This window comes from Neodiprion virginianus, chromosome 7 (genome assembly GCF_021901495.1).
Source record: "Neodiprion virginianus isolate iyNeoVirg1 chromosome 7, iyNeoVirg1.1, whole genome shotgun sequence".
NCBI classification, from domain to species: domain Eukaryota; kingdom Metazoa; phylum Arthropoda; class Insecta; order Hymenoptera; family Diprionidae; genus Neodiprion; species Neodiprion virginianus.
Genome location: NC_060883.1, coordinates 16,713,120 through 16,733,681, shown reverse-complemented (window position 1 = coordinate 16,733,681; position 20,562 = coordinate 16,713,120). Strand labels below are relative to the sequence as shown.

Here is a 20,562-nt window from a genome sequence, read left to right as displayed (position 1 = left end):
TTTTTTTATTTCATTGCTATGCCAGCTATAATTCGATCCTGTAATGGAAAACGGTGTTAAAATTTTACAGCAATTTTGTATATTGATCCATAGTTTTTATTTAGTACGCCATAAATTAGGACATCCCTTGAAACATAAAGACTACAAAAACAATAAATAAATAGCAAGTAATGAAATAATAAGTATAGTCCATGTAATTATTTTCATTTTTCATTATAATTTTGACGATGAAAGTGAAATTTAAATTTCATATAAACTGGATTTATGTAACAAAATTTGCGTAGTCGTGAAACGTTTGAAAAATTAACGTAAAATCTGAATGCATCGATCTTTGAGTTTAGCCTCCTCGTGTCTGAATTTTTTTTTTTTTTTTTATCTCCTTCATGCCTTCCTTCAGTTTGTACGTCTCTCTGGTTGGGGTCCGGGTATTTAACTGTATCTGTCTACACCTCGTGTGCGTAGCGAGACATAACAGTACAAGTACAGCATTCACTTTGCTATGCAGCTCAGAGTACTCATTCATTATTCATCGCTCAATGCTGCGAAGTCTGATTTCTACGTGACTAAATGCACTCTCATGTATGTAGATATAATACGGCTAAGACTCACGTCCGAAAATATAAAACTGTCACGCCTCATCTGGGCGCCGCCTTCTCAAGTATATAATTATTTCATTATATCACCTACTGTATACGTAAGTTTTTTCACGTATTTACAATTAAACGTATATCATATATTGTATAATCGGCTATATTTTTGAATTTCTTTCTACGCTTATCGATGAATAATGAAAAATTTGATGTCTATTCACCTATTTACACAATTTTATCGTGTGTAATAAATCATTCCCAAACATGCTATAGCAAAAATATCGGGAAAAAACATTATACAAATAAATACATGTGAAAATAAAGTAGCATTGCTTGATGAAAAAAAACATCCAAGAAATTTTCTGTATTTAAAATAAATAGTAATAGCTATACTTATGACGTTTGAATTTAGAGATTTACGGTCAGAGGATTCTTCCTAGAGAACAGAAATCTTTCTTTTACAAGTCAGGTAATTTCGTGCCCGTGGAATGAAGAAGATAAATAAATAGTTACGTGAGTGGCGGAAATAAATTCAATATTGACAAAGTATTACGATTTATTTAAATAAATGTTGACGTACAAGTTGTACATACGTTGCGAATAACTCAACGGATTCTGGATAAGAAATATAAAATGAAAAAAGAAAATACCTCAAATGTGACAAGACTGATTTGGTTAAATGAATTATTTAAACGATTGTGCGAACTCGCGAGTTCAATCAATATTACATCAACAACATCTTATGTTCATTCTATGATAATAATATATTAAATATTCTGGTACTGTGTTTTGAAGCTCCCGAAAAAAAAATTTGTTTTTTCCTGTCAGAAAATTCAGTACACGCAAATTATAACCCAATTTTTTAACAAATCTGAAAAAGGGTTGAACATTTCCATTTCTATTTCTACTTCAATTAAAACTTCGAAAAGAGCATTAAAAAAAGGATGTCAGCATAGGGATTATTTTCACTTAGTTAACGGCCTTGATCGGAATCAACACGATAGTAATCCGACAGCATTCCAACGCTGAAATGCGGCTATACATGCGTGACACAGTCAAACGCAGTCGTTCTTTTAAACAAAACCATTCTCTCACATTTACGAGAGAGTCGGAGACAGAGCGAGAGAGAGGGGAAGAGAAAGAATAGAATACAGGTTGCTGGAGAGTATAATGCATTGCTAAAAAGGCCGATTCACGTGCCGTGCTTTCTCTTTGTGTGAAAATTTTAGATGTGCACTGTACACAAAGCAGCCACCCACATATTGTACTGGCACGAAAGCCGCTCAATTTATACTGACCTGCGAACTCATACATTGAAAGCATAACCGAACGTGAAATACGAAAGCCAATATGCCTTGTACCATTCGCTACTTTGAATTCGAAAATAGAATATATATTTCGATTCCGAAATAATCACGTGAATTTGAAACGCTTGTGCAAAACCTGTGAATGCTGAAAAAAAATTTTACCCCGGAATGTATGTACAATGTACAGTACATACATACATACGTTTGAAATTGAAATTTTTTGATGCCACTATTAGTCCAGTCGAGATAGACATTCAAATGGAAATAATTAGGGAGAGCGATTTTTATATATATATATATATATATATTTTCGGATGTATACTCAGTTCAGGGGTTTTCCAATATACGTTACAATATATATACATTTATATATATATAAAAACGAAAATATTGATGGTGGAGTAAAAAAAGTTTGAGAACCAAAGTTGAAGGAAATAAAATTCCACCCATCACGATTTTTTTGATAAACTTGATAGTATAACTCGGCAAATATTGATCCTAGCTTAAAAATGATAATGACCAAACTTGTGGGAAATTCCCAACAACTTTGGATTCTACCATTTTTGCTCTAAAGTTGTAAATTAACGAGTTATTTCAGAAAACTGAAAAAATTGAATTTTAAATCAAGATGGCGGCGAACGCAATGGCGGGATTTTTCCGAAAATCGAGATTTAGACTTCTAACCACCCCCACCCCGAAGTTTTAAAAAAAAAATCGCTCCCCCTAATTATTTCCATTTAAGGCTCTTTTTATGTCTTTCTCGACTGGACTATATATTTCCTCGTTCTAACCGCAAGGAGGGGGGGGATATTGTTAGTGTAAATAGTGTAAATCCAGAATTTCGACCAGATTCTGCAGTAGTTTCTGCCGCCATCTTGTTTTAAGATGAACTTATCTGAATCAAAAACTTTACAACAATTATATGCTAAGTTGTCGAATATTGAAAATTTAATTTTTCACAATATTGTAAATAAAATTTTTCCTCTTATGTCAGAATCAATACAAATTTTATCATTAATATCCATTTTATCCATAGAAGGTTGGTTTTATTTAGAGAGGACGTCTCATACACATGCGTGTCTAACTTGTGAGTCGGGACTTAACCCAACTATTTTACATTCAGGTTATGACATAATAATATACATTTAATAATAGTTACGTAAAGTAATATATTATACTCTTTATCGAACAACGAAAATTTATTTATAACAATTAGAATAATTTTAATCTTATCATCTATTCCATAAATTTGTAAGTGCAAGTAACGGTGTTGAAACGTTACAGCATGATCAGTAAAGCCTGTCTGATTAGCGTAATTGATTGATGCTTTACGGAATAGTATCTAGCAAAGGTATAACTAAGTCATGAAAAATACAATCTGATGATACCAGTTTGTTAATCCTTCTCTGTAATAGTCAATAAATGCTTTCTTGGCTCCTTTAGAATTTCATAATTTTTTCATTTACTGTATATGATATTTTTGTACGGCAAGCGATTCCTTGTTTGTTATATTTATCGTTATCGAAAATATTTCGAACTATGATATAAAGCAATGGTCTTGTAAATTCTTACCGTTAAAAAAAGATTATGCCTGACTTTATGATTAACTAATCTAATCTTTTGAGAACGGGCTTAACAGAAGATTCACTTTAACATACTATTATCGTCAAGGGAGAGAATTGCGTAACTTTTGGTTAGGTATGATTCCTTCCCAATATCATTGAACTAATAATTGATTTAGGTGCAAAGAGACAATTTCCATGGAAATCTTGATGAAATCTGAACATATACATAAACATTAAACCAGAATTACTAACAAGTCTCAGAAATCTGTGCGGAAGAGTTTAACACTTCGTTTTGTATTTTGTCAGGTGCGCTTGGAGAGTATCGGAGCAGAGGATATAGTAGATGGAAATCCAAGGTTAATTCTTGGTCTAATCTGGACGATAATTTTGCGATTTCAAATTCAAGAGATTGAGATTGATGTTGACGAAGAAAATGAAAGCAGTGAAAAGAAGTCCGCCAAAGATGCACTGTTGTTGTGGTGTCAAAGGAAGACAAATGGATACCCGGGAGTCAACATCCAGGATTTCACTGGTAAATAAATATCGTTTTTATATGTAATATTCAATACAGCATTTCTTTGCAGTTTTTTTTGTTCGTTACCGAAGGCTTGTTTATTTGAACATGATTTGTCATTTTACCTTTTAATATTCTCAAGGATCCTGGAGGAGCGGTCTTGGTTTCAACGCACTCATCCATGCTCATAGACCAGACTTGGTCGACTGGTCCGAGTTACAGCAGAACAAGCACATTGACAATCTTAATTCGGCGTTCGATGTCGCCAATGCAGAGTTGGGGATCCCACGGCTGCTGGATGCTGAAGATGTTGACACCGCAAGACCTGACGAAAAGTCTATAATCACTTATGTTGCTTCTTATTATCACACTTTTGCCAGGATGAAGAATGAGATAAAGAGTGGGAAAAGAATCGCTAATGTAAGTTGACTACCATAAATTTATAATACGCATACGAAAGAATGCACTGTAGAAGTAGTAAGTAGTCTTTTTGATCAAAAGACTGACGATAAAATAGTTATTCTGTTCTCATCAAATGTTTCTTTACGAATTATTTCTACAATTTTTTTAAGTAATATTTGTACAGATTTTCCAAAAGTAAAAATATTGTACAAGTATCAAATTATATTTTTAAAAAGAGTTTTTTTTAATCTACCCGACTTATTGAGAAAAATAATACTATAATTCTACAATTCTTCATAGTGCATTCCTCAAAGCCGCTCAACTTGTGTATAAAATATTTTTTTATCAAACCTGAAATAGAGCGTAAAATTATGTGCACAGTAACGTGGTATGTACGTACAAGATACATCCTGCATACGAAGTTTCATTAAGATTTTACCGTAAACATACTTGTACATTTATTACCTTAAGTAATCCTGTATAGATATCCAACGATGTGTACTTAATTGCTGGTGCGTTTTGATCTTTAAATGGTTGGTGGAAAGCAAAATTGTAAAACATTGATTACTCTTTCAACAAACATCGATAACAATTCACAATCCATGATTTCATCCCATCCAAGTGAGAATTCCATAAAACTGCTTTTCACTGAATCTTTTCTCGTTTAGATCGTGGGCCAGATGATGGACACAGACAAAATGAAAGTGCATTATGAAAAGTTGACGACCGATTTGCTGGAGTGGATAAAATCAACGATCACTGTTTTGGAAGACCGTAACTTCCCAAATTCATTGGAGGGAATCCAGCGGGAACTGCTTTCCTTCAAGCAGTACAGGACCGTAGAGAAACCACCAAAATATAAAGAAAGATCAGAAATCGAGGCTTTGTACTTCCACATAAACACTCAATTAAAGTCCTTGAATCAGCCGGCATTTACACCTCAAGAAGGGCAGCTCGTTCATGACATAGAACGTAATTGGGTAGAACTAGAGCGAGCTGAACATCGACGAGAAGTGGCTCTGAGGACGGAATTACTTCGACAAGAAAGATTGGAGCAGCTTAACTACAAATTTGAGAGAAAAAGTGTACTGAGAGAAGGATACCTGAAAGAAATGATCCAAGTATTGTCGGACCCTCGATATGGGAGCAATCTTGCTCAAGTAGACGCCACGGTGAAGAAGCATGAAGCAATTAGCGCGGATATCCTGGCTAGAGAAGAGCGATTCCACGATCTAACAAACATGTCCGATGAATTAGTCAGAGAGAATTACCACGGGCTAGAAAGAGTTAAGGCTAGAGAACAAGAGGTACTGCAGAGGTGGAAGGAGCTTCTGGCCCTCCTAGATCATCACAAAATCAATTTAGCAGCGTTATGCTCCCTGATGGGAATGATGAGAGAAATCGACGCTACTTTGGCAACGATTCAAGAACTTCAATTGAATTTCCAGAGCACCGATGTCGGCCCACATTTGCTTGGTGTCGAAGATCTACTCCAGAAGCACAGCCTTCAAGAATTGCAGGTTACAGCGTTGGGAGAGACTCAAAGGAGACTCGGTCGCCAAGCGACTCAGCATCTTGTTGCACCGGCCAGCAAAGAGGCGCCGCTGCTTCAGCAGAAACTGGACCACTTGAATCAGGCCTACGACGAGCTAGTCGAAAATAGTAAAGAACGTAAAGGCAGACTTGAAGATGCGAGAAACTTTTATCACTTCCTTCAAGATCACGAAGACGAAGAGTCCTGGCTCGTTGAAAAGCAGCGAATCTGCAAAGCAGGAATATCAGCAAAAGATTTACGCGCGGTGATATCGCTTCAACAAAAGCACAAAGTACTACAGGACGAAATGAAGGCCCGTAGACCGAAGTCCGAACAGCTGTGCAGTGCAGGAAGAAAGCTAATATCTGATAGCCATCCGTTGTCGCTAGAGATACAAAACCGTATTGATTCTCTGCAGGAGCATTGGAAAGTTCTAGAAGAATTGGCCGCATTAAGGAAGAAACAACTCGATGGTGCAGCCGAAGCTTATCAATTCTATACAGATGCAAACGAGGCAGACTCCTGGCTGAATGAAAAGATGGCCTTAGTCGCTTCCCAAGATTATGGCGTCGACGAGCCAAGCGCTCAGGCGCTTTTACAGAGACACAAAGATCTGCAGGGTGAATTGAACGCCTACAAAGGGGACGTACATTCGCTAAATACCCAAGCTGACAAGTTGATCAAGGCGGGAATTTCCACCCTTGAGTTATCCGCGGATCCTGAGCCCGTTGCTGAATTGGAACAAGAGGAATGGGGCAAAGAAGTGCGGCTGGTACCACAGGACGAATGGGTCGATGAAATCGTCGAGCGTTTGGAGCCGAGAACGATATTAGAAGATCGATTGGTGCCTCAGGTTCGAAGTCTCTATCCCTTCAACGGGCAAGGAATGCATATGGCCAAAGGTGAAATAATGTTCCTCTTGAACAAGACAAATCCGGATTGGTGGAGCGTGAGGAAAGCTGATGGTACGGATGGTTTTGTGCCGGCAAACTATGTGCGTGAGATAGAGCCAAAAGTGATTCAGGTGAAGGTGAAGAGACCCGAGAAAGTAAAGACGACCCAGCGAGTTAAGAAGACTCGAATGGTGAAGCAGGTGGTTCCGGTCAGGAGGGTCAAGTCTGTAAAGTCTGCCGTTAGACCGATAAAACGGAAGACAGTTGATGACAGTGACAGCGTCGAAAAACGTCAGAAGAAAATAAACTACACCTACAACGAACTGCAGGACCTCGCAGCAAAACGTCACGCATTATTAGAGGATGCGATCAGACTATACGGGTTTTATAGGGAGTGTGACGACTTTGAAAAGTGGATAAAGGACAAAGAGAAGATGTTGCGAGCCGACGATTCCGGTGATAATGTGGAGACTGCCAAGAGGAAATATGAAAAGTTTTTGACGGACTTATCGGCCTCAGGTAAACGTGTCGAAGCGATAGATGCGGCAGTTCAAGATTTCGTCAATCAGGGACATAGTCAATTGGACAAAGTGAAAGCGAGGCAGAAGCACATTCATCAGCTCTGGGAACATCTCAACTGGCTCAAAGCCCAGAAAGAAAAAAGCCTCGAAGGAGCTTCCAGTGTTGAATTGTTCAACAGAACTTGCGACGAGGCTCATGACTGGATGCTTGAAAAAATGACCCAGCTTGATACTGCCGAACTAGGACCTGATTTGAAAACAGTTCAAGCTTTGCAAAGAAGACATCAGCATCTTGAAAGAGAGTTGGCGCCAGTTGAGGAAAAGGTAACTAACTATTCAGTACGTAGAAACTTTTGTACAGAACTAGCTACGAAAGTATTGATTTTTGGACAAATTTGTTAAAACTTGTGAAACAAATTCCGAAAAACCCAGTTTAATAGGTGGCTAATTTTGTATGAGAATCTTTACGAGATTGATGTATAAATAAAAAAAAAAACCATATTGACATATTCTTTTTATTGTTTATTAAGGTTCGTCGTGTAAACTTGCTGGCTAACAGTGTTAAAAATTCTTATCCCCATGAACTGAGTAACGTGAATACTCGTCAAAACGAAATTCGAGATCTGTGGCACAAAGTTCAGACCAAAGCCAAAGAGCGTAGATCGCGTCTGGAAGATGCAGTAGGCCAGCAAATCTTTATGAACAGTTCAAAGAACCTCATAAACTGGGTCGCTAATGTCCAAGACGCTATGAAAGCTGAGGAACCGGTAAGAGACGTGGCGACAGCCGAAAAGCTTAGGAAACAGCACATGGAACTTGGAGAAGACATTAAAGCACGGGAGGACGAGTATGTATATTAGAAATATTAAATTTCTCTACTTTAATGTCAATGGTTAGGTTCATCAAATATCTATTAACGATCCAAGGCCCGAATTTCAATTTTTTTGCTCCTCTGATATCTTGTAGCGCATAATAAAATTTTGTAGGTTTAATTCTCTAACTTTTACGATTTATGAAAAATATATTGATTAACTTGAAAACTTCAAACGGTTTTATTTGCACACTGGATTTTTCGTTGTAAGCTTATTGCGGAAAAGAATATAATCCAAGTTATTTTGAATGTAAACAAGTGTGATATTTCAACCATGGAATCCGTTTTTGGCTGGATCCTCAGTACTCGCAACAAAAACACGTTTTTTTTCACTAAAAGTAGTAGTTCTTTTTTTTTTTTTTTTTTACAATATTCCTCAACTTTTATCTCAAATTTAACAAGATCATGGAATCCGTCATAATTCCATTTTCGACACGTTTCAAAACAATGAATTTTTTATGCAAGAAACTGCGACCTTTCATGTATAAATAAGCAATTAAAGATAAAAGTTGGGGAATATTTAATGGAAAGGTTGTTTTTTTTTAAAACATGTTCCTTGTATAAATACATATTCTTTTTCCGCGATAAGAATACAATAAAAATTCGAATGTAAAAATCAAACTCTTTATAGTTAGAAGAATTAATCAGTGTGTTTCTTCTTAAGGCTTATTTACCAAACGTATAGCAGAGAATTGATTTACGAACAAATTGACCTCCATATCATTAAAATAGGTCAAATGGCGCTACTTTTTCTTTGCAGAGATCTCATCAGTCTTCAATAATTGTACTGTTGCCCCTGAAATCTGTGCTTTTTCAATATGTTGCCGTGATAAGGAAATATTGTGTCAACTAGATTCAATTACAATAACTTCAGTTGCACTTTCAAATCTTCGTTATATGATATTTTGATGTACTCGATTTTGATATTGACTTAGATATCTCCAAATATCTAAGTCCCCGCATCTCAAATGTAAAGAAAAGACAAAACAGCCACATTCTGCATGCACTTCTAAACAAAAACATGCTAAAACATTTTGGTTTTACGCAAAAGTAAAGAAATGGGGTGAAATCCATGAATTCGTGATAATTGATTATCGCATATAGTTGCATGTAAAATATGGCTGTTATGCTTTTGTTCAGACTTGAGATCCATGGACCGTAGATATTTGGTGATACATTGAAATTGAGTATAAAATTGCATTAACTGTAACATCTAGACGTCTAAACCAAGGTAAACTTTTTTTGTATCCTACTAGATCTTACAAGATATGAAAATTGCAAAAAATTAAAAATTTTTGCCTGGCTCGCTTTTAGATGATTGGTGTGTCTGCCCCAATACAGTAAAAAAAATTGACGTATGTATTGAAGTCACTAATAATAATTGTGCATCACTCAAAGATTCAGAGAAGTTGAGGAGCTTGGCAATCAGCTGCTCCAGCGTAACCCTGGGCTCGTGGATGTCCGAGAAAGACTGGACAGATTGAACGGCTTGCATCAAGGGGTACTGTCTAACTGGAATACGAAAGAAGAATGGCTTCGACAGTGTCTGGAGTTGCAACAATTCAATCGCGAATCTGATCAAATCGAAGCAACGACAAGTTCCCATGAAGCGTTCCTAGAATTCACAGATTTGGGAGAGACTCTTGATGACGCTGAAGCTCTGCTCAAACGACATGAGAAATTTGAAAATACGCTTCAAGCACAAGATGACAGACTGAAAGCTTTCAGCGATACTGCAGACAAGTTAATCGGCCAGAATCACTATGACAAAGATTAGTGAGTATATTAAATGAAGCATAATATTTAGTCAATAATTTTTTAAGTGAAATAAGCTCAGTCTAGTCCTCAGAATTCTACCGAATTTTTTTTGATGTTACATTTTGATGAATTTATGCAAAACTCCATCGTTAGGCACAATTGTAAAACGCAGAACCTATTTATTTGCTATGAAGAAATTTTTGGAGACTAAGAATGCGATCATATAGTTGTGCCTATTGGAAAACTGCTCCGCTTTTTAGTTTATCCAACTAATGTCTGCAGATACACTCATTCCATTGACCTTATCAGTTGCTAAAAATTATCCTGTTTAGCTTCGTGTAATTTCTTTCTAATACACATTAAGAAAAACATTATTTTCTATCGCAGCATCGCAGATAGACGAAATCAAGTATTGGCCCGTCGAGCAGCGGTAAAAGATGCAGCTCAACAACGTCGCGCAGCTCTTAAAGCTTCGGAACATTTCCAACAGTTTTCGGCAGAAGTAGACGATCTCCGAGGTTGGCTTGGGGATAAAATGAAGACTGCATCTGATGAAAGTTATCGTGACTTGAATAATTTGGAGAGAAAACTGCAGAAGCATGAAGCGTTTGAGCGTGAGCTTAGAGCAAACGAAGGACAACTTCGCGCAGTTAACAAAGCTGGAAAAGCATTAATTTCCGAAGAAAATTATAGGTCCAATGACGTTGCTAAAACGTTGAAGGAATTGAACGATCAGTGGGAGCGCTTAGTCGCTCTTTCGCTTGACAAAGGACGCAGACTGCGACAGGCTGCTGCACAACACGGGTATAATCGTACAATGGAGGATGCTAGGTTAAAACTCGAAGAAATTCAAACCTCCTTGCAAAGTAGGCTAGTTGGTACTGATTTACGAAGTTGCAAAGAACTCCTGAAAAAACACCAGATTCTAGAAAACGATATGAACCAGTGGGAACAGAAGGTTGGAGACTTGGTTGCGATGGGTGAAGAGATGGCCCATGAAGGGCACTTCGACGCTGCGAATATTTTGAAGGACAGCCAGGCTACCCAGAAGAAGTAAGTGCCACCTGTTTTCTGAATCAGCACTTAGAAAAACAGAATTTAAAAAGGATTAAATAAAATAATGCAACATTCGAATTCTACAGCTGCACACATGCAATGGTATTGATATCTGTGCTTATTGAAACGAACAAATTTTTGTATAGATTCCACAGCTTGAAAGAACCGGCCCAAAAACGGCGCGAAGCTCTAGAAGAGAGTTTACGCTTCCACAAATTTGGATTTGAACTGGACGCTGAGTTGCAGTGGATCAATGATCATCTCCCGCAAGCGTCTTCAACAACACTTGGGCAAAATTTGTACCAAGCTCAATCTCTTCACAAGAAGCATAAGAAACTTGAGGCGGAAATTGCCGGTCACCAGCCGATGATTGATAAAACATTAGCATCCGGCGCCGCTTTAATTGACCAAGTTCATCCTGAACGAAAGAAGGTAAGTTGATATTGATTCCAATCAATGCATAGAATCTAATTTTCTCCTATTGCGCCTTGATTTGAGAATATTGTTTGAAAAAAGAAACAACCGTGTGCACACTGTTCAATATACAATATGCAAGTACGATAAGAATTTGTCATTTCTGCATAGCTGGAGCACCGTCACGATTTGTGGGTCCGTCGAGGTAAGATGGACAATCTTGCATGGAGAGTAATACACGAGTAACATGAATTTATGTGGCGTGAATAAATAATCGGAGTTTTGAAATCAAGCATGCATATATGGATATTGTACTGTATAAGTTTGAACAAAGATGTCTGATTTTTTGTTTCTGCATTTACGGATTTTTACCGCTTTTTATTATTGCTGCATCATTGAAAGTATATATAGATATTAATACCGTATTTATTAATTAAATGAAATTCAAATCTTTTTCACTCACAGCCTGGTCTTGCGTGTATTTGTTTGAGGATCGCCTAATCAATTTAATGTTTTATCTTTTAATTCAATAAGTATCGTTTTTCTAGCACAGTTTTAACAGGAAAAAACACATCAGTTGAACGATACAGGGAACTCGGAATTTTCATACAATGTACATCACACCCTGCACCATGTACCTTATTTTCTCATCAAAAAAGTGATAAATTGTTCAAAGTAGATGGCACTTTGTATGACTTGACGGAAACCTATTTTATTCAGATTATTAGCTCTAAATTTTCACGATGCTTTGGCTGATAAAATATCCCCTAAATCAACTGATGTTTCACTAACTACAAATCCAGGTCACAAGACTGGTTTACTTGTCTGAAAAACTACCACATGCCGTTAATCACGTTTTTACTTTACTGACAGATTCAAGATCTTTGCGAAGAGCTGGAAGATGCCTGGAAGGATTTACAAGATAAGGCAGATATTCGAAGTCGGGCATTAGACTTGTCGCTGAAAGCTCAAGAGTTCTTTTTCGAAGCTGGAGAGGTAGAAAGCTGGCTTGGTGAGAAAAACGACGTCCTCAGTTCAACAGACTATGGCAGGGATCGGGACGCTGCTACTAAATTACTCACGAAGCACAAGGTAATTTGTCCCACATCTTCCGTATGTAATCGTGGATGTACGCAAAATTCAAGCTACCAACTGAAATGCTTGGCGCCTGTGGTAAAATCATATTTGGGAAAGTTTGATTGTTATTGACTCGATCGTAATTTACAGGCTTTAGATTTGGAGCTGGATACTTACAATGGAATTGTAACAGAAATGGGTCACATGGCTACAGCGATGATAAACGCGAAACATCCAGACAGTAAATCAATAGCTAGTAAACAGCAAGCGATTGCTCAACAAATGCGAGCACTTCAGAGGCTGGCTACCGCGCGACAACAGCGCCTCATGGAGAGCATGTATCGGCACGAATATTTCCTTGAAAGTACAGAGTTGGAACAATGGATAAAGGAACAAGAACAGGCAGCAGCCTCCGAGGATTACGGACAAGACTATGAACATTTGCTCGTGCTGCAAGCTAAATTTGATGATTTCAAGCACAGAATCGAAGCTGGATCTGAGAGGTTCAATCAGTGTGAGGATTTGGCGAAAAAATTGATAGCCAATGACAGTCCTTACATTCAGGATATTGAGAAACGTCAAGAGCAGCTTGGGTAAGAAATTCAGTAGCATCATTCGTTGGTTATTTAGTGCCATGATCATGTATTTCTCCATATTGTACAAAGAAAATCTTTCATAAAAAGTACTTAAAAAAAAAGCTCATCTTAGTTTTAGCTATGATTGTGTTTGATTTTTCTTTCATTCTTCTCTGGCATTCTTTTTTGGTTGCTATGGACTAGGTTTTCACTTCTACCTTGTGTGTGTATATTAACCCATGTTATACTTTTTACAATTCAATCACTTAACCAACTTCTATGTAAAAAATATTGTAGTGTAATAGCAATTTTAATCTAGGGCTGACAGATCCAAGAATATGTAATATTGAGTTGTGCATAGATGGGAAAAATAACCAATTCAAATAGACAAATCAAAGAGGTATTATACGAGTAGACAGCTAAAAAAGTGGGTCAATTTTGGAAATCTATACTTCGACAACCGATTATGCGATTCAATTAGGGTTTGTTTTGTTTAAAAATATGTAGAATGTGTTTAATTTGATTGCTTGCTTATTAGAATCAATCGATAGGATGCATTGTTATTGATAATCATGTCACCCGATTCGCTAAATGACATGTTTTATGGTACCCATAATATCTCAACTATGGCTTAGCCGATATACTTTGAATTTTGAGGTAATTTTTTTTTGACAGTTCATTCTTTTTGTAATGATGCAATTTTTCAGTTTATTCATCAAAATGACGAATGTTCGAAGTTGATAATCGATGTGATGTTTAAAAATAACCGAACGTCCTTCCGATGAGGTTAAACTATCCAATAACACTTGGCTCCAAATTTGAAAGAAATCGGTTGTACCGTATTTTAGATATCGTAGGCAGTAAAAAACATGTCATCGAGCAAAACGGTTGACATTATTGTCAATAACAATGATTTCGATAAATTGATTCTGATTTAGAGAAATACAGAAATGAAGCTCAGTCTGCAGTAATTCTGAATAACAAAAACAACAATTGAATTGAATTATTTGTTGAGATATAAATCCCCAAAATTTTGTTACTCTTCATCCACTGACTCGTATCTATTCCCTCAATACCAGTGCATTTGAATTCATCAGATGATGCTGCTGAAAGTTGGAGAAAAAAGATGAAGAGTTTCGTTTTTTGATCAATACCAATATTTTTTTACGGTAGTTTAATATTAAATGACAGCCCTATTTTAATTGAAAGCTACAGAATAATTCTTCAACGCAATATTTTTTGGTGCTGGTAACTAACCAACTCTGTGAATACGAATTCAATTTAGAGAGAACGACGATGACCCAGTGCAACAGGTTTTAAAGCAGCATACTCTGATACGGTGAGTTTGAATTCTGAGAATGAGTTTGTCCGTCCGTTGTGTCTGTTTTTACCTACGTGGAGGACACTACAGCTAATTCAGGATGAGTTGTACTTTACTAACATAACATTAAATTGTGTAAATATATCCTTTCACTGTCGCTGTTCTTTTTTCTTATTCTATTTTTCTTTCCAGTCACAATATGTGTAATACAGATTTGAACTGATTAACTAATGCATGGAAACATAATCATAGATGTAATAATTATATCCATTAGCGACTGATATTTTTGCTTCAACTTATGTCTTATAGTCAGCAAAATGGATTGCACTATTGATTCTCCTTATTGCACAAATGCGCACAAAATACAGCTTCCCTAGTTTGTTAATATTTCTATTAATTAAATACTGGAGAATTGCAATCGTAACACATTGTATGTAGTAAGTCCAATTTGTGGTAAATTATCAACCGTTCTTTTCATCCTTGGGACTATCATCGTTTACAATTATCAGTTTCAGAACTGATTAAACCAAGTGGTAAACATTCCTTTTTTTAATTCATTTCGATTCTGTATCTTTCGACTAAGATATCTATGTTTCTCAGAATTTTCCTAAATCTATATCAAAAGTTATACCCATGTCCATTGCAATGGACATGTGATGTTTTTCAGGTTTACAACTGTGTGTTAATATTAACCGAGTTTATACATTTCTTTCATGACATTTCAGACTATTCTAAAAACACAAATGTTTTTTGCAGACAAAAAATTAATGTTAAACAGCCTATGTAAAATTAGAAACAATTACATACATCTTTTTGCCACTACTTTAGCTGCGCTTTTTTGACTATAAAACATATTTAAATGAACGAACAGTCTTTAATATATTTTTTTTCAAGTAGTTAACGGAACTATTGACAAAACCCCCCCTAAAAAACAAATTTAATTAGTGAAACTTTTGATATGAATTTTTGAAATGTATGTCAACCGGAGTGGACAACCAGTCCGAAAGGGTTATGTCAATGTCTTGTCTTTGTAAACCTGTACTCTGATTTGCCTATAGTATTTTTCATTTTCCCCACTCAGTGCGTATCGAATGCAATTTTCTAAAGTGATCTCATTAGTTAAAGTCTGAGAAAATAGCATTCAGTGCATATCGAGTGCAGTAAGCGGAAAATGCTACGGCGTTTTTTCATGTGAATTGGAATACTGAAAGCTAATGGTTTCCATGAAACTCTTCCAATATAGAGAATCGTGGCAGCATCTACTAGGCTTAATGCAGCATCGCGAACAGCGTTTACAAGCCGCAGGAGAGATTCATCGGTTCCATCGTGATGTGGCAGAGGCTTTGTCTCGTATTCAAGAGAAGGATGCTGCTCTGCCAGAGGACTTAGGTCGAGACTTGAATTCCGTTCTTGCTTTGATCAGGCGCCACGAAGGATTCGAGAATGACCTTGTTGCTCTGGAAGCGCAGCTACAGGTCTTGGTTGAAGATGCATCAAGACTTCAAGTACTTTATCCTGGCAATAATAGATCTCATATCGATCAGCAGCAACAATTTGTTGTCGCTAATTGGGAGCAACTACAAGAACGATCTGCTCATCGAAGAGACCAGCTGCAAGCCAGCTGCGATTTGCAACGTTTCCTGACACAGGTATTCGTCCGTTTTTACAGGTATTTCAGTGGCTTCTTCCAATCGATTTAGCTACATTGTTCATCTAATACTCTTCTCTACAAGGTTCGCGATCTAATGAGTTGGGCTGCTGGATTACGTGCGACAATGTCAACCGAAGATAAAGTGCGGGATGCGGCCAGTGCGCAAACTCTGAAGGCGGAACATGAGGCTCTGAAGGGAGAAATTGAAGCCCGAGAGGATAGTTTCAGTGCAGTTCTGGATCTTGGTGAAGCGATGGTGCAAACTGGTCACTATGCAGCACCGGTAAGCATTTATTATTTCAATATGTGAACATACCTATGTATCCTACTACCGAGTAGTGCGGCATGTAGCCTGCGAGGCTGCGGAACTGGAGGACTTGAGTTCGAATCCCCAGTATGTCGATGTGGACTGATCATTATTATTATCTTCATGTACCTATGTCAGTTCATTCAAATCTTCCTATAATCAGACCAAGAAATGATATTCAGATATGTCTGTTTGTATTAATTATAGGAAGTAGAAGAGAAATGTAATCAACTGCTTGAGGAGCGTCAGAAATTGCACACAGCTTGGCAGCAGAAGAAAGTGCATCTAGATCAACTGATAGACCTACATTTCTTCCTGAGAGATGCAAAGCAGATAGATAATTTGTCTGCAACTCAAGAAGCCGGGTTAAGCGGTGACAATTTTGGTGTTTCAGTCGAAGAGGTTGACAACCAAGTCAAGAAACACAATGAATTTGAAAAACTGTTAGTTACCCAGGAGGAAAAACTGGGAGCGCTTCAAGAACATGGAAGTAAATTATTGACCCAGAATCATTTTGACTCTCCTACAATTTCTCAGAGATTGAATGAAGTTGTTCAGAAACGAGCAAAAGTTCGTGATTTGTGTGACGTTAGGAGACAAAAATTGGAAGCTAGCCTGCTTCACGCACAGTTCGTTAGAGATGTTGGAGAAGCCGAGTCTTGGATCGGTGAAAAGCAAAAGAAACTTGAAGCTGAAGCGTCAAAGGGCGATGTTTCTAGTTTGGAGGATAAGATAAAGAAGCTACAGAAGCATCAAGCCTTCCAAGCTGAATTATCCGCCAATCAGGGTAGAATTGAAGAAATTAAGGGTATGTAGATTGAAATGTGGAAACATATGTACTACTTGGACATTTCATCATTTTTGAAAATCACATTTATGTATTATTTGAGTACAGAAATCGTTAATTTTTTATAAAAATTAAATTTTAACCTAAAACATTCGCCGTTTATTGAAAAAAAAAAAAATTGCACTGTGACAAAGAGAATAATACATTCAACAATACTGTCTGCAAATTTAAAATAAATTAGTTGAGCCATTTCTGAGATATGGTGGGCACCGGAAAACATGTCACTGGGCTAATTAGTTGGCATTATAGTCTGTAACAAACCTACCTATGAATTGATTATAATTTAAAAAGAATACTTATAAATATAAATAATATAAATCTATAAAGAATACCCACTTAAATTACTAGGATTCCAACATTTGTTGGATTCAAAAATTCACCAGCTTAAAGCTACAAAATGTAAATCTGTATAATAGGAAAAAACATCCAAAACAAAGTTTTTATGTATACATACGAAGTTATTTATAGCTTCATGTTGCATACTGAATCAAGTATAATAATCTTGTAGGTAAGGGAGAAACGTTGCTTAGGCAGAGGCACCCGGCCAGTCAAGAAATTCGAGAACAATTGGATCATTTACTTGCGTCCTGGCGAAAGTTGTTACTTGAATCAGAAAATCGTGGACGTGGGCTTGAGGAGGCGCAGGATATCCTTGAGTTCAATAATCAAGTTGAGAAGATTGAGGCTTGGATTAGAGATAAGGAAATGATGATCCAGGCAGGTGACACTGGCAAAGATTACGAGCATTGCTTGAGTCTTCAAAGAAAATTGGACGACGTTGACAGCGACATGAGAGTGGACGACTCTAGGATAAAATCCATAAATGCGTTGGCCGACAAGCTCATAAAGCAGGTACTGAATGATACTATTTTTATCGTTACATTGTTATCAAATTTTGGTCACATCACTATATTCATAATTCTGATTCCAATCATCAGGGACAAGACAGCGAATCAAAAGCCGTTCAACAACGTCGGGATAACTTCAATAACAAATGGAAGGGGTTGCAAGGAGCGTTGAGTGCATACAGAGAAACTCTGGCTGGCGCTTTAGAAATTCATTTATTCAATCGAGACGTGGATGATACCAGTCAAAGAGTTTCTGAAAAAGCAGTAGCTATGAATACAACGGATGTTGGTAAAGATTTATTGGCTGTTGAACAATTGCAAAGAAAACAAGAAGCCATGGAGCGAGATATGACTGCGATTGAGGAGAAATTGAAGGTACTGTACCCTGGACCAATACTCGATAGTAAATTAATATTTTTACAAGTAACTTAGGGGTGAGGGTAAAAATATAGAAAGGTCAAAAAATTGAAGGGCGATAATATCGAATTTTTAAAAAAGCGAAAATTTATCATATAGAATTTAAAAATGTTGGAATTCGGAGTATGGAAAGGTAAAAGATTAGAAAGGTCAGAATATAGAATGCCAAAATGTAGAATCGTTAGAATTCCTCTCAATAATATAGATTCGTATATAGATTCTCGATTTTGCTGTTCCTTGTTTTGACCTTTCTATACTTTGTCTTTCTATATTTTGATTTACTATGTTTTCAATTTTCTGTAATTGAACTTTCCACATTTATAAATTCTACGAACGAGATTTTCGCGCCTACGAAAATGCGATATTCTGGTCCTTCTATCGATCAGCAAGTCTAATTTTTTATCCATGCACGAACTTGGTTCATGTTGAAAAAAAATGTTTCTCATGAAATATTGTTCGGATTTCAATTTTTGTGAAATTCAGCACCACAGAGAAAACCCAGCCACATATGAAGGGCAAATAAACACTTTCTGTAATAATTAATTTCCCACAGGCCCTGCCCTATCTATTTTTAGCAACTATTCCAGTCAGTTAGTCTGCTCTGTCTAAACTTTGAACATCACTACTCCTCAAAGACTAAATGTGAATAAATCTACAATTCCATTTCAGTATAACCTGAATTATATATATAATTTAGTTACAAAATTATTTGTGTATCTTATTTAATCAGTTTGTTAGATTGTTGGCCAGCTTTATTTTCACGTTTATAGTCACTATTCGATGTGACCAACAAGACTATGACATTCACCTGTGCGGTGGTCAATTATAAAGAATACGTGCACTTTGAAAAGAATACATTGTACAGTGATTTGAGCATTTAATTAACAAATTTGCCAAAGATATGAACTTTTCTGATTTCAAATTTTTCACTTATTACAGTTATTATTATTTCAGTTATTACAGTTATTACATTTCATATATTACAATTTGATCTGTAATGTACACTAATATCACGATTTATAGGAAAAATCCTCCTGCACACGAAATACATTGTTGTGTGTGTGCTTTTTTTGTAATTCAGACATGATTCTTAACTGTTATATTTTCATCAAAACCAAATAACTTGAATTCTTCAAATTGTTTTTTTTTTTTACTCTAATGTAGAATGTCACATAAACATTTCCTGTTTCTATAACTGAAGGCAAGACCTGAAATAATTAGTGTTAAACGCCTCTAACAAACTTCTGTGAATACATAAGACCGAAAAATATTTCACAAGCAGGTTCTTTTCTCTAAATTGTTGTCTACCACTTTCACAATAGAGTTAGAAGAGGTGATATTGGTTACACGTGAATGAAATTCTTCGTTAATATGATCATGACTCTATTTATTATTTGATAACAGGGTCACAAAGCAGAAGCAACACAACTGTCTCACAGATATCCGGAAAATGCTGTAGCCATAAACGCTACTTTGCATGATCTTCAATCAAATTGGGATTCACTGCAGAAGTTGACGCAAAGACGTCGCGAGGCCTTGAAGGAGGCGTATACACTGCACAAATTCCAGGCTGATTTACACGAGCTAGAAGTTTGGGTTGCTGATACAATTAAGCGTATGAATGATTCTGAAGCTCCAACTACTATTTCCGAGGCTGAGGCATTGCTCGAACTACATCAAGAAAGAAAAGCCGAAATAGACGGAAGGCAGGAAACGTTCAAAGCTCTCAAAGAACATGGCCTGCGGCTTCTGTCTGTTACCGAGGACGTCAAACCCAATTTAGAATACCTTGAAGACTTAAGACAAGGATTGGCTGATGCCTGGGACAGCCGGAGAATGCGACTCACACAGGCGCATCAATTACAATTGTTCAAAGAACAAGTAAAAATAAATTTATATCTTTTGTTATTTGTATCCTTCTTTTCATCATCGATAGTGAAATTTTTTAATATAATGTACATGTATTTGATAGATCATTCACCAATTGAACATTTAAAACAACAGGTTTATAGCTGCCTGGTACATGTATTATCAATTAGTCACCACAGCTTCTGTTTATATTATTGTTAAGCTAAATTACATTGTTAGAAAAAA

The 20,562-nt window shown here is 36.6% G+C and overlaps 1 protein-coding gene across 11 annotated transcripts in view; it reads left to right on the top strand.

Annotated features, from left to right (window-relative positions):
* LOC124309325 (spectrin beta chain, non-erythrocytic 1) overlaps positions 1–20,562 on the top strand; it is an 80,673-nt gene that overhangs the window by 47,950 nt on the left and 12,161 nt on the right. For 9 of the 11 annotated variants that reach the window (XM_046772888.1, XM_046772887.1, XM_046772886.1 and 6 more), the window contains 16 exons: positions 3,769–3,994; positions 4,119–4,396; positions 5,047–7,650; positions 7,857–8,173; positions 9,596–9,973; positions 10,343–11,008; positions 11,158–11,443; positions 12,299–12,517; positions 12,653–13,095; positions 14,363–14,416; positions 15,642–16,047; positions 16,132–16,332; positions 16,564–17,164; positions 17,712–18,055; positions 18,142–18,426; positions 19,873–20,349. In XM_046772888.1, coding sequence (XP_046628844.1) covers positions 3,769–3,994; positions 4,119–4,396; positions 5,047–7,650; positions 7,857–8,173; positions 9,596–9,973; positions 10,343–11,008; positions 11,158–11,443; positions 12,299–12,517; positions 12,653–13,095; positions 14,363–14,416; positions 15,642–16,047; positions 16,132–16,332; positions 16,564–17,164; positions 17,712–18,055; positions 18,142–18,426; positions 19,873–20,349 — 7,785 coding nt within the window. The remainder of the gene's footprint in view (positions 1–3,768; positions 3,995–4,118; positions 4,397–5,046; positions 7,651–7,856; positions 8,174–9,595; positions 9,974–10,342; positions 11,009–11,157; positions 11,444–12,298; positions 12,518–12,652; positions 13,096–14,362; positions 14,417–15,641; positions 16,048–16,131; positions 16,333–16,563; positions 17,165–17,711; positions 18,056–18,141; positions 18,427–19,872; positions 20,350–20,562) is intronic. The other 2 variants (XM_046772880.1, XM_046772879.1) reach the window with 1 other exon arrangement.